Source organism: Talpa occidentalis, unplaced genomic scaffold (genome assembly GCF_014898055.3).
Source record: "Talpa occidentalis isolate TD23 unplaced genomic scaffold, MPIMG_talOcc4v2.1 talOcc4.17, whole genome shotgun sequence".
In the NCBI taxonomy this organism is placed as follows: Eukaryota; Metazoa; Chordata; class Mammalia; order Eulipotyphla; family Talpidae; genus Talpa; species Talpa occidentalis.
In genome coordinates, this window is record NW_023601754.1 from 17,777,275 (window position 1) to 17,791,524 (window position 14,250).

Here is a 14,250-nt window from a genome sequence, read left to right on the forward strand (position 1 = left end):
TTTCTCCGCATCTTCTCCAATGCTCACCCTGTATTTTGAGTGTCTGTTGGTTCCTCTGTTTTTGCCTCTCAATGGACAGTGAGTATACTTGAGGGCAGGGGTGATGTCTATTCATCTTGGTGTCCTCAGTGTGAGCAAATGTCAGGTGCATTATATACTTCCCAGAAGTGACAGCTGAGTAAATGGATGGATGCCCTGAGCAGTACTGAGCTATACAACCTCATTCCTTCCTTAACAGGCAACATTCCATTGTGGCTACAAGGAAGGCTGTTGCGCAATGGGCCTGGGATGCATACAGTGGGTGAGACCAGATACAGCCACTGGTTTGATGGCCTGGCCCTGCTCCACTGCTTTTCAGTCAAATCCGGTAAGAACCCTCGAGTACTTTGCTATTGCTGCTGTGACAAATGACACAAACTTGGTGCCTTAAAACCACACAAATTTATTCTCTTACAGTTCTGAAAGTTGGTAGTCTGAAATGAGTCTGGTAGGACAACACCAAGGCATGGACAAGGCTATGTTCCTTCTGGAGTCTCCAGGAGAAAATCCATTTCCTTGCCCTTTCTCACTTCTAGAGGTCACCTGCATTCCTTGACCTGTGGTGCCCACTCTCCTCTCACCCTCTCTCCCTGCCCCCCCTCTTTTCCATCATCAGTTCTTCAATGACTCTGACCTCCTGCCTCCCTCTTACAAGGACCTTTGTGATGCCAGGGGGCCCATCCAGAGAACCCAGGATCATACACCTTCTCAAAACCCTTCATTTAATCACACCTCTTTTGCCCCATAAAGAACCATATTCACAGGTTCCAGGAATTGGGACATGGACATTTGAGGAGGCCATTATTTATCACAAACACAAAACTCTCTGGAAAGGTAGCCAAGGATCTTTTTCAGAGTTTAACTTGCAAAATATTACTCATTCTCAATAAGATGAGCAAGAGCTTGTGGAATGTCACAGGCTTCAGAGTCAGACGCACGTCAAACCAAACGAGGAAGAGTAGAATGCTGGAAGACCAATGCTTGCTGCCAGCCCACGGGTGCCACAAAGCTCAAGCAAAAGTTCAGCATCTCTCCTTTCCCCAGGTAGGGTTGTAAGGGGCATCATCAGGTTTAGGGTCACATCGTGGGCAAATTCATGTCTGAAAGCTTTAGCTTGATGACATTTTTCTCTACCCCCCATATATTCCAGTATGACTAAACTGTGGTGACTTCACCTCCCTCAGCCTCTGTCTCCTCATCAGTAAAAAGAGCTTGATAGTCCCCTGGAGAGCTGTTGGGATGATTCCAAGTACTATTTGTCTAGCAAGGCTCAGACAAAGGCTAAAACTACCACTGCTATGGCCAAGTTGGAAGTCCTGCTCCACCATCCTAGCTAACATGCACCTCAGCTGTGTGACCTTCACCGAGTTACTGGTAACTTCACTCAGTTACCTTTACTGTTCCTCTCTGGGCTGCTGTAAAATGGAGATTCTCATAGTGTAGCTCATAGAGTTGCTGTGGAATTGAGAGGGATTAATGTGTACAGAGCTTTGTATAATGTATGGCACATGAAAAGTGCTCAGTAAGCACTAGCTATTATTTTCACGGGATTTATTTCTTTCAAGCCAGACAGCAGTTATTTTCCGCTCACAGACTCCCTGGTAGCAACGTGCTCTAACATCTCCTGAGCAGAGACTCAGCCACTGAGTGGGTGTCTCTAAACAGAAGTTACCAGCGATTCCTGGGGAAATAACACTATTCCGGATGAGGTAGAAGGACCAGAGGCCTCCTTTCTGGGAGGACCAGCTTCATCAGCTGCCAGGTCCTTCATGCTCCATTTCTGTTCTCACATTAAGGGGAGTGGGAGGAGCTGCCTTGTCTTTGCAGAGGCAGAACTTGAGGAAGGGTGAGCAACTTTTGAGGGAGGGCACTGAGGTGGGCTAGGATCTGAGCCCCCTGGTTATCTGGGGCAAAGTCTGCACCTGTCTCCCCTCTCCTCACCTCAGCTCACACATACACACACAGACCAACTGGCAGGTTGCTGAGCTAACCTCTCGTAGCTTATGGGGTGGGGATTCCTATATTCGTCCATGGATGCTCAAGGGACACTGGAACCAGCAAGGCATGACCGACTGAGTGCCCTCCGCCAAAATTCTTGATGAGCCAAACAGGCAAGTACTATGTGTCTAACTTTCATCAGAAAGTTATCCCACATGCTTTAGACTTTCTAAATAATTCTAGTAGATTTTCGTACTAAAAAAGCATAATTACAGGTAAGTAGCTGCTTGTGTTCTTTCATGAATTGGTGTGAACACAAGCAGAAAGGCTCAGGAAGACAACAGTGGCTGTGCCAACAGATGCTGAAACAGGAGAGCACCCTGGGCTGTGTGGGTGACAGCAGAGGTCAAGAGGTGGAAGGCAGCAGCAGGGTAGATTCCTTGGCCACAGCCTTTTTTGGGGTTTCCAAGGGCAAGGCAGGGTGACCAACTTAGGACTAGCTGGTTGAAATGATTCTGGTGGGCATGCCTTGGGCTGAAGGGTGGTCTAAGTTCTTGCACCAGGCCCTGGGATAATGAAGGCCTCCTGGGATGTACAGCCCAGATGCAGGAAGTTGGCTCTGGATTGGTTAATTTGTATATCAAAGACAGACTTGGCCTTCTCAGCCTCTAACTGGCTGGTTCAGGGAAGGACAGTCTCTCCCCAGGCAAAATGGCTTTCTAAGATGTTATAGCATCATAATAAACAGGAAATTAAAAATAAATATAGTGCAGTAGCATGAAAGAAGTAGTTCTATTTGCAACCTGGAACTGGTGGAAAGTGGGCAGTGAGAATACACCCAATTTTTGCCCTTCACCCATCTTGCCCTTGAACCGGCACAAGTCCAGGTACAGCCTGCTTTGTGCTCTGCTCTCCAGCATAGACAGGAACCTCCAGAAGAGCGCCTGTCCAAAGCATTGCATCTTCATCACCTGGTGTGAGGGCTGGCCCAGACGGACACTTAGAAACTCTTTATGGAGCCCAAATGGCACAAACAAGGTCAAGTGTTGGTAGAAGTTCTTGGTAGAAGGACTCAGTCCTTTCCCAGGCCATCTCTAATCCTCACTGCAGGGGGTACTGGCTGATCACCAACCTGTGTGCTTCATGCTCTCAGCCCCAAACAGCTCCTGAGAAGGATACTATATTATGTCATTTTTTACAGATGATTGTCTAAAGCCCAGAGAAACCAAGTCACTTGTCCAAATGTACCCAGCCAAGAAGTTGCAGCAGTCAGATATAAATCCAAAGCTCTCTGAATCCTGAACCTCAAGTCCTAAACCTTATGTAATTTTGTCTCTGATCTCCTCTGCTGCAAGCTACACCTCTCCCATACAGTCCACTGGAGGCTGCCACATTACCTCTGTTGGTGTGGCACAGCCTGTCCTTTCTCTCCTCTCCTCCAGAACTCTCAATGGCTCCCATTGTCTAACAATGGAACTATAAGCCAAACATGCTAATACTACAGTACATGAGTCAAGGGCATGCAGGGGGCAAGCAGAGTTCTCTGGCTTGCAGAGAAAATCAATATTTATTTTTTTTATTTATTTTTGTATATATTTTTTACATCATTGTTCATTTTTAAATAATGTTTGCTTCCCCCACCCCCCTTAGGTGTAGTCCCCAAAGAATTTCCTTCACCAATGCACCTGTGCACCATCACCATAGTCCCCTGTGCTCCTCCCTCCCTCTCTCTAATCACCCTCCCTTTTCCTCCCCTGCAGGATGTCTCTGAAAAAATGAATATTTCTTAAAAGAGGTTTGTGAATCGCCTGTTTCAGTAGCCACCCACCACCACCTTCCATACTCCTTAAAGCTGAGAACCCCAAGACCAGCCCTTCTACCCTGGGGCTTGAGTGACTGATAGTCCTGAAGGGTAGGAACAGAATTTCCGTGTTTCTAATACCTTTCCCCATCGACTTTGAGCACACAGAGGTTTCAGCAAACCTGCACAGTGGTCCTCCGACCTGCTTACCATACCCACCCAAGACCAAGTTTATTAGAGGGCCATGGGGTTCAGGCTTCTGCCTTTTATTAAAATACCCAGGTGGTTCTAGTTTATAGGCTGCATGAGACATCTAAAGTGTGTCAAATAATGAGAAAAGACCTTGGAGAAGAAAGCATAAAGAAAAAGAGGGTGTGTGACCTTCAACATAGGCCAGTGGATGTTGATGCTTCAAAAGAACAAAGATTTTAACAAAGAGCAGAGCTGAGAGGAGGAAGCTGGTGAAGGGCATATAGGAAGTGCTCGTTTATATGAGTCAAAAATTACTTCAAAATAAAAATTTTGTATAAAGTAGGCATAGAGGTGAGCTAAGCCAAATCACCCAGCCGTATGATTTGAGGCAAAATTGTCCCACAAACCTTTTAATACATGAATGCTAAGAGCCAGAGTCAACGAGATTTAGAGGTACAAAGAGCTCTTGAGAATTGAAACTTATCAAAATCTGACTTTTTTTTTCCAATTGTTACTCCAAGGTAGCCTTTTGGAAAGTATACTTTAAAAAGAAAAGAAAGAGAGCCTCCTTGGTGGTGCAAGGGGTTAAGTCGCAACGCTATGAAGCTATTCTCAGCCACTGCAGAAGGAGTTCGATCCCCAGCCAGGGAGGTGACCCACATGGTGCAGCAGACCTCTCCTGTCTCGCCCACTGCTCTCCTCAGCAATGTGTTTCAGTCAATCCACCTGTTCTGCTCCCCACACCAGTGATACACACACCGCCCCCCCCCCGCACCTCTGGCCCACACCCCAGTTTTTGCATGCATAAATAAATATATATATTTTTAAAAAAGAAAGAAAAAAAATCTCTGTATAGCTATAGAAAATATAGGTGTTTATATACACATATACACATTAAGTCCTCACATACAGCAAGCAAAATGAACTTTAACGCCAAATTCAGCGTGGTTGGGAATTTTTTTCTTCTCAATGTCATAACAAAATGACATTGAACAGAACAACATTATTTGAAGACCTGCTATATATCTAAAATATATATCAATGTTGATATACTGATTTATGTAAATTTTCAACAGCTCTTTACGTATATGTAAATTCCCTATATTTTACATAATAGGGAATTCCCTCTATATTACATAATAGTTAATGTTTGCTAGTTTGGTAGGGAAGGATATATAATTATATAATATTTGGATTATACATATATATGTATATTCCTCCCTGTCCAAACTAACAAATACAATTCTAGAAGATTCCAGCAAGCGCACAGCTATTCACTTGTGTCCTTTCAGAAGGACTGTGGCTAATTGGGATCCCCTGCCAGCAGGGTGGTGTGGACTGTCCATGGCTCCTTCTTTAATCTCAACCTTGATGTTGAGTGTCAGCCTTGAGCAATTCCAGAGACACATTGTCCTGTGACTTCTGAGCACTTGGCACTGTGGGCTGGTTGTTTATAGGAAATAGGGAGCCTGTCGACAGGCAGCCTAGGCTGGATGTTTACATTTCAAGCGAACAGAATTCAGCATTTTAGGCAGCCATTGCCTGTGGATGGCAACCCCCAGAGAGTGACCAGCAAGGGGCAGCCTGACTCGTGGGGAGACCAGGGTGGCCCCAGAGTGGGTTTTATGCAGCACGTGGCTGGAGACCAGTGCGTGTGGTGTCACCGGTCCACACTAGTGTGTATCCGTGTCCAGGATATTGTTGGAGAATCCAGAATTTCAGCAGCCAGCACTTTCCAAGTGCAAGCTGAGTGCCAACAGTCTGAACTCCTTCTATCCTCCCCTCTCACTTAAAACTGCAACCTGAGTTGGGGAGGATGGTGTGATCCCCAACTTCCAGTTGAGGAAACAGATTCAATGGGACTCGCACCAGAGCCAGAGCCTTGCCCACTCTACCAACTGCCTCTCAATAGCCTATGGAGCACCTACTATGTGCTGTGTTTACTGGCCTCAGAAGTCACAGCAACTTTAAGGACAGTAGACAGTAGAGGAGACTGTGACAGTAGAGGAGACTGAGACTGGCATCTGGCAGGGTCAAGTGCATCACTGGTAGGTGTTGGAGCCAAACATTCATATCTAAGTAAAGATTTGAATCTTTGCAGGGTTCAGCATTCTTGCCAGTTAGTCTCAACATTCTATCCCCTCTTCCTGACCTATCGAGATGCCAAACAAATGCTGGTTAAACCCTTGAGCCTTGGTTAACCCCGAACCCCAGCTCCTCTCCCGCTGCCCTAGCAACAAAGCTCCCTCACCTGAAGCATCTTAGGGACACTTATTCATAGCAGCCACCTTTGAGAAGGGGCTAGATGATCTCATGCCCTTGGGGACACATAATTTACCTGCTGAAAACTGGAAAAAACACTGGCAGGTATTTCGTAGTCTCTTGCAATTTTATTATTATTAGTGTTACTTAATGGTAACAATATTTTGTTCTGATTTTCCTGTAAGTGCAGCATGGGAGACAGCACCACTACAATGGACCCTCACATCCTTCAGGGACAGACATGAGGACACAATCCTTGGGGCAAGCAAATCAAGGCTGTTAAAAGTCAATATCCACTAGACTGGGGGAGAGGCTAGTGACTAGGTTGGATGGGAGGGAGGCTTCCCCGGGGGCTGCTCAGATTCTGTTTCTTGACCAAGATATAGTTTATATGGGTATGTTCAGTCTGGGAACATATTGTTAAGAGTGCATGTTTCTATAGGTGTATTTTGTTTTGTTTTTAAAGATTTATTTATGCATACAGGAACTGGGATACAGGCCAGAGGTATGGGGGTGAGAGGATTCACCAGAGACAGAGTGGGGAGCAGAATAGGCAGATGTACTGAAATACACTGCTGAGGGGAGCAGGTGAGACAGGAGAGGTCTGCTGCACCATGTGGGTTGCTCCTTGGCGAGAGATTGAACTCGTGCTGCACAGGCTCTGTGGATAGCTTCATAGGTTGAATCTTAACCCCCTGTGCCATCAGGGAGGCCCTAAGGTATCTTTTGAATAACAGGGAGCAGAAAGAATGGTCATACTGATTGTAGTTGCTGTGTTAGGGTCTTCCAACTGCTGACCTTTGTATCCAACTTACCACTCGTTAACTGTGTGGCTTAAGGCAAGGTACTTAACCTCTCTGTGCCTCAATTTTATAAGCTGGGAAATGTATCTGCAGGGCTGTGAGTGCCCTAGCCCTTTGTGCTTCGTGTAGTAAGAAATTTGAAACTGGGCCTCCCCAGTGGTGCAGCGGTTGAGCGCTGGATTGAGAAGCTGCCCGCAGCCTCTGCAGCGCCGGTTCAATCCCTGACTGCTCCCGGCCACTGGAGGAGGGTCCCACATGGCGTGCAGACCTCTCCTGCCGCCCGCTGCTCCCCTCAGCAGTGTACTTCGGTCCTTCTGCCTGCTCTACTCCCTGCTCTGGCTCTGGTGAATTCTCTCACCCTCCCACGCTTCTGACTGTACCCAGTGCTTGTATAAATAAATAAATAAATCTTTAAAAAGAAAAAGAAAAAGAAAAAAAGAAATTTGAAACCATCAGATGATATTTTATCTTGCTGTTAATTAGAAAATGGCATCACATTACAGTTTTTGCCCCTAAGAACATACTTCTAGTTGTAGTACTCAATATACTTTCATTGTTTGGAGGATTAAACCAGATAAATCACATAAAGTGCCTACACAGTGCTTAATACCCACAAGCTCAATAGGTGTTAGCTCTTAGTTCTGTTTTTCTTTTCTTAAAATATAAAAGGGCACTTGTCAAGAATTTCTCAGAAATGCATTCTCTCTTTTTTAGAAGCTAGTGGTCATGATAGCAAGTATGTAATGGGCATTTTTCTGAGAGATTCTTTTTTATGGAAATGAAATGTTTATATGACAGCACTTTAGCTTAATATTTAGGGACAGTATATATCAATAGAATATTATATAGTCATGCTGAACCTAAAGCCCAACCCCCAGTATAAAGACCCCACCCCCTAGTTCCTAAAGTGCCATTTGACCATAAAAATGCACCACAGTAGTACCAAGCATACATGATCATATTGGAAGCATTCATTACACTCAACAAGGAAAGTGTCCTCTAGGGAGAGAAATCAACATAATGCCATTTTCTAATTAACAACAAAACAATAAATTCCCCAAGGTTTCAAATTATCTACCAAATGAAGCTCAAAAGCCTTGGTCTTCACAGCCCTGCAGACCTCACCTCTTTCCTGCTGCTCTCAAGTCCCTACCTGGTGCTCCTGCCCAAAATTACTCAGCTCTAACAGGAAGCATCCTGGATGTCCCTCCTCCAAGCCTTTGCTAACAGACTCTCTGGAAAGAATTAATGGGAGCATCCTACTGTCTCTCCTACCTCCAACCCCCAAGTCCATTGCAGTTCAAGTCTACTAATCCTTCAAGAGTGATTTTAAGTGAAACCTCCTCCATGCAGCCTCTCCTGATACATCTGGACCTCACCCAGATGATAGTTTGATTTTAGCCTTGTAAGACTCCTTTCCAACTTTCTTTTCTAAAATAGTAAGAACACATTTGTGTTGTTTCAAGCTCTACTAAGTTTGTGGTAATTTGTTACGGCAGCAGCAGGAAGCAGAAATGAGTCTAGAACCATCTGGTATATTTTCATGTTGATCTTTATGGATCTAGGCCAGGTTTAGATGAATTAGACATCAGCACACATACTGACCTTCTCTCTATACAGAATTGGGCATCAGTCACTGTTGGTTGTAATCACTATCAGTTGTTACTTGAGGGGTTAAAATGGTCAGTGTGGGCTCCCTGGATTAAATGGGGCCCGTGGGAAACCCAGCCAGGTTGGGAGCCTTTTAGCCCCAGCCTTCATATCTGAACCTAACACTGCACAGATATCAACATGGTGGAAGGGATGGTCAATGGACCGGTCAGCATCACTTGGCGGGGTGATGGTGGGCCAGGAGACTGAATGTGTCTGAGCCTGAGTTCCCTCATAATGACATGAAGTAATAGCCCTGCCCTATTGTTTGAGGTCTAAGTGAGAAAATGTATGAAAGCACATTCGAGATGCTCCTTACATCTGGCACAAATGTTAATAGAGACTGTCCCCATGAGCTCACCTTGCCTCCCCAGCAAAATCCCTGGGACCACTGACTTTGATTTAAAACTGTAAAGATGTCATCCTGGGATTTTTCTGTTTCTTCTCTTTCAGGTAATGTCTACTACTTCAACAGGTACCTGGAGAGCAATACCTACAAGGCCAACATCAAGGCAAACAGGATCGTGGTGTCAGAGTTTGGAACAATGGCCTATCCAGATCCTAGCACAAGTGTATTTTCCAAGTAACTGTTCATTTTTAATTTGGCCATGCTTTTTTATATCCCTGGTGGTCCAAACCACCAGCATGTGCTCCTTTGACAAATCTCTCTACAGTGCATGAAGAAGTTTATGAGTAGCCTTTGAACCATGTAAGGTGGGCAATTCTGGTCACTGAAGGCAAGACAGGCAGATAGCATCTAATGAAGTGTTAACTACTTTCCCATGTCTGGAGGGGGAGCAGTTTGGAATTATTTATCACAATTACAAATGCACCTTCCCTCCCGTCTATAGATAGACTTGCTTGCATCTAATATGACAAACATGCAAGGTTATTTGTGACTGCGTCATTTGTTCTAATGAGGAGCTGAAAATAACCAAAATGTTTTATCAACAGAGAAGAGGTTGAATAAATAACAGTAAAATTATGCAAGAAAATACCAAGCAGACGTGAAGGGGAATGAGAATGCCCTTTATGTACTGAATGGAAAGATTTCCAAGATAGACTGTTAAGTGAAAAAACAAGCAAGAAAGCAAGGTATACAAAAAGCTTATCATAGATTATATTTTGTGCAGAAAAGCAGGAGAAATTTAGATTTATTTTCACTTGTACTTGCAAGAAGAAACTGTAAGAATACTGAAGAGAAGTGGGAAAACGACAAATGGAAAAGGAGAGGGAAAGACTTTTATTTGTAGACATTTGAAATCTACCGGGTTTTGATACCTATGAATATATTTTGTATTTGATCATTAAAAAATGTTGGTAGGGACTCAGTCTTGCCATCAGAATCTCTTTCTTGGTGCTCTCGCTAATGGAGGAGCTATGGAAGGTGTTAAAGGTAGCCAGAGATGGAAGACTGCTTCTGTTTTTCCAGAACTGACATCATCTGACAAGTTCCAGGAGCCAGCTAGGGCTGGCACACCAGCAGACACTGCATTCACATTTGCTGAGCCAGTGAGGGAGGGGGTTGGGGATGAATCCAAAACCACAAGCTGTGGAGCATCCTTGCTGTTAGACTACTTAACAGTAGGGGGAGCGCTAACATGGAGACTGTCGTGAGCTCACCTTCCTTTTCTCCTGCTTTGTTTGCCTTCTAATCAAATTAATTATTAGTTCTTAACTCACAATTTGCTTGCTTTCCTTTAAAAAAAAAAACTAATTTCCTGAACAAATTTGAGATACACAATGTATACTCACATTTCTGCCCAGAGTGTGGTGTTTTGCCAGTCTCTGGGCGCCATTGTGAATATATGTATGTTCTTTGTAGAGCTTCTTAAAATACTTGGGAATAATCCGCAAGGCCTTACTGGCTCTAATGTGGGAGATCTTTGGATTTGGGGGAGCCCAGGAGGACTGGGTTGGCAGCCATGTTTCCTAGCTGACTCACTTCTTAGTTAATTCAACATATTACTATCTTTGGGTAACTTCATATCTGTGTCATAGGAGTCCTCCAGTGACCCATTGAGATATAGAACTTTTTTGCCCTTGGTTGGAGGAAAGCATTTTAAGTGGTAGGAAAACAAGTCATCTAGAGTAGAATTTTCCAGCTGGGTGACCGCTGACTCCTGTTGGTTTGCTTTCCTCCTCAGAGCTTTCTCCTACCTGTCCCACACTATCCCTGATTTCACAGATAACTGCCTGATTAACATCATGAAGTGTGGAAAATACTGCTATGCGCTCACGGAGACCAATTACATCTGGAAAATTGATCTACTGAATCTGCAGGTCTGCGAGAAGGTATCACAAGTCTACAACCAGCACCTGTTACTGACTCAAGAAGGGGGACCCCTGGGTGAGCCCAAGTAGCCTGAAGGAACTCAAGGGGCAAGCCCCCTCCTCTAATGCCTTTGACCTTGAACTTCCTCAATATAGCACTTGGCACTAGATTCTAAGTTCCCTTAGGGCAGAGGCTGTCTCTTTCATTTCTGTGTATTTGTTCCTTGGGCAACCGTAACAAAATAAGAAATTTATGCTCTCACAATTATGGAGACTAGAAATCTGAAGTCAGGTTTTTGGTAGGCTATGTTCTTTCTGACAGCTCTAGGAGAGGATCAGACCTTGCCTCTTCCAGCTTTGGTGGTTGCCAGACATTCTTGGTTTTCCTTGACTTGTAAATGCATCGTTTCAGTTTCTTCTACAGATACAAATTACTAGATTAAGGCCCACCATAATCCTACCATAGTCCAGTGTGACCTCATTTTAACTTGTATGGATCTACAGATACCTACAAATATCAGCATACAGGTACCAGGAGTTAGGACTTCAACTCTCCCCTTTTGGAAGGAATAGTTCACCCCATAAAAGTGCCCATTGAGTGGACACTCAATGGAAATTTGAATGAATGACTTTGCTGGAATGATCAGGATTCCCAGAAGTCCTACCTCATATTAACCTGAAGAGGGTAGCATTAGGCAGAGAGCAAGGATACAAAAATGTGTGCCCAAGCAGATACCTTTCCTGTGTAGAATCAAGTCAACATTTTTGTGAAAATCAATAGACCCACTTACAGTCTCCAGCTGGGTGTTCAAGCCTCAGTGTCTTCACAGTACATTATAATGATCCATTAAAAGGAGTGCTTTTCTTAGCTGTGAAATTATGCCCAGCTTTTCTTAAGCTAGGCGGCACAGATCCTACTGATGTATGCTTTTACAAAACTACAGCAAGGGAGCACTAGGACAGCAGAGAGCATTGCCCGATTTTCAGCTGGAGGTTGTACTGTTTAGGGAGGAAGGACAGATGGTTGTGCCCCATTGTTCTATAATGTAGGCCTGTTGGGAGCTGGGTCATTATGGAGCTTGTTAGTCAAGTTTGCTTTAACCGAAAGTTCTGGTTACTTCTCCATTCCCAGAGTAACTGTCAGAGAGGTCTGGAGATTTATGCCTCTGTCAAATGCAAAGGAGGAGAATTTAAGTGACTTAAACAGAAAGACACAGAACAGTGGGCAAGATTCGCTCTAAGGTTGCTTCTGCCCAGGTCATTGCTCAGATCTCCATGTGGTGCCATGTACTGTCTCCATGGGAGCAGACACCTGGCAGGGCCAGGCAGCAGGGTGGGAGCACCTGTCACAGAAAGCACATGCAGGCCACTCACCCCCTGCCCCCCACTCCCACCAACTGCTTACATATTGAAGGTCTCTGTGAGGGAATAATCAGGTTACAAGAGTAAACATCCTCGTTCAAGGTGAAGTCTGCCTTATTTTCAGATCAGGAGCTATGCAAAAATATATATCATCTCGCTGAACCTAAAATCAATCTTTTCACAGTATTTCACCTTCTCCCTTTTTTAAAGTCAAGCGGTTGTCGTATTTTGCAGATTGATTATCGTAAATACGTGGGTGTGAACGTGGCCACAGCGCATCCTCATTATGATGAGGCTGGAAATGTTATCAACATAGGCACATCCATCATGAACAAGGGGAAGACAAAATATGTGATATTTAAGGTCCCTGCCACAGTGCCAGGTAGGTCATTTGGGAGCGATAACAAAGCGCTGAGACCACCTTCGGAGGAGCTCTGATTTTTGTTGACGACATAAGACTCTGACAACTTCCCTCATAGGTGGGTCAGGTGACCATGACCTCACTTTTCCCCTTTGAAAAGACACGTTACTGGAAGAAATGAATCCTGTTACTATTCTAGCCTTTTCTTTAAGTTCCAGTTCATCAGTGCATTAATTTATCCATCCATCCATTCATCATCCATCCACCATTTATCTTACTTCAGTCTTTTCTTAGGCTCCAGTTCATTAATTTATCCATCCATCCATCCATCCATCCATCCATCCACCCACCCACCCATCCACCCCCCATTTACCCATCCACTTATCCATCCAATTGCCCACTCATCCTTCCCTCTCTTGTTCCCTTTCTCCCTCCCTCCCTCCATTCATCCATCCATCCTTCCCTCCATCCATTATTGTAGTCATGTAACAAATCTTCATATGTTAGGGTTGTTTCCTCCACTTTCATCCCAGCCCCTTAAGCCAGGTTGCTGGGATCCACTCCAGATCCGCACCCTGTTCTCTGGGCTTTCTGGACCTTCTCCATGTAGGGCTGGGATCCAGGCCGATTGTGATTGCATGTTCCTGAGGGGGAGGAGGGTGGAGCTCCTAGCCCTTATTTTCCAGGACCCTTCTGGGAACCACACCCCAGAGACCAGGCCTCCAAGGCCTGGAGATCATGCACAAGTACAAGGGTGCTCGGCCTGACCTTCTAGTTTTGGAAAACTGGTTTCTATCTTGTGATCCTGCTGATTCCCCCTTCCCCCCAGACCTGTAGAACCTCCTGAGCAAATTACCAGGCTCTGTCAGCAGATGTGAGTCCCCAAGGTCAGAAGGTCCAACAAGTATTATAGTTAAATGGACTTCCATTAACTAAGCCAATAAAGGGGTACAGGGTCCAGCTGAGACTGCCAGCACAGCAGACCTGGGGTGGTCTAAGCACTTGAGTTCTAGGCATCTATTGCAGAGCTGAACTGTGAGGCCCAGGGGAATGAGGTCACCTTTCCATCGTCCTGCAGCTCACAGGAGCCACCAGCACCTCCTCTGAGCTCCTGCTCCATGCTGGGGGCCTCCCTGGGATTCATGGAGGTGTCCTGCCGCCTAGTCAGGCTGCTTTCATTTCTTTTTGCTTTGTGCTCTACTTGTTTTGTGAAGAAAAGAACTTCCCCACAGCTCCACAGCATCCCACCCACCACTGCTGTTTACGGTGTGCCCAGGTGGCCACAAGAAAGGCGGGGACGCTCCACCGATAACTCATTACCAACCTGCCCCAGGTCTGGGCGGGGAGGCCTTCTGGCCGGCGGTGACTCACCCAGCAGAGGCTTAAGAAAACCCAATGTGTGCTGAGTTCCTTGGGTGTTTGGGCCCAAACACACAGGGTGAGGTGCTGACAATGCTCCACTCTTTCTCCCTGTTCTCTGTATGATAATCCCAAGTAACAGAGGAGGTAGTCAAGCTAAGGGGCTCTGTCTCCTGGCCTGAACTCTGCAAATTTGGCCATAACAAGAG

The 14,250-nt window shown here is 45.2% G+C and overlaps 1 protein-coding gene across 1 annotated transcript in view; it reads left to right on the forward strand.

Moving 5' to 3' along the window:
* The window catches only part of BCO1 (beta-carotene oxygenase 1), a 68,709-nt gene that overhangs the window by 37,104 nt on the left and 17,355 nt on the right, over positions 1-14,250 (forward strand). Inside the window, exons 7-10 of the mRNA XM_037516214.2 lie at positions 239-367; positions 9,139-9,268; positions 10,833-10,980; positions 12,556-12,703. Coding sequence (XP_037372111.1) covers positions 239-367; positions 9,139-9,268; positions 10,833-10,980; positions 12,556-12,703 — 555 coding nt within the window. The remainder of the gene's footprint in view (positions 1-238; positions 368-9,138; positions 9,269-10,832; positions 10,981-12,555; positions 12,704-14,250) is intronic.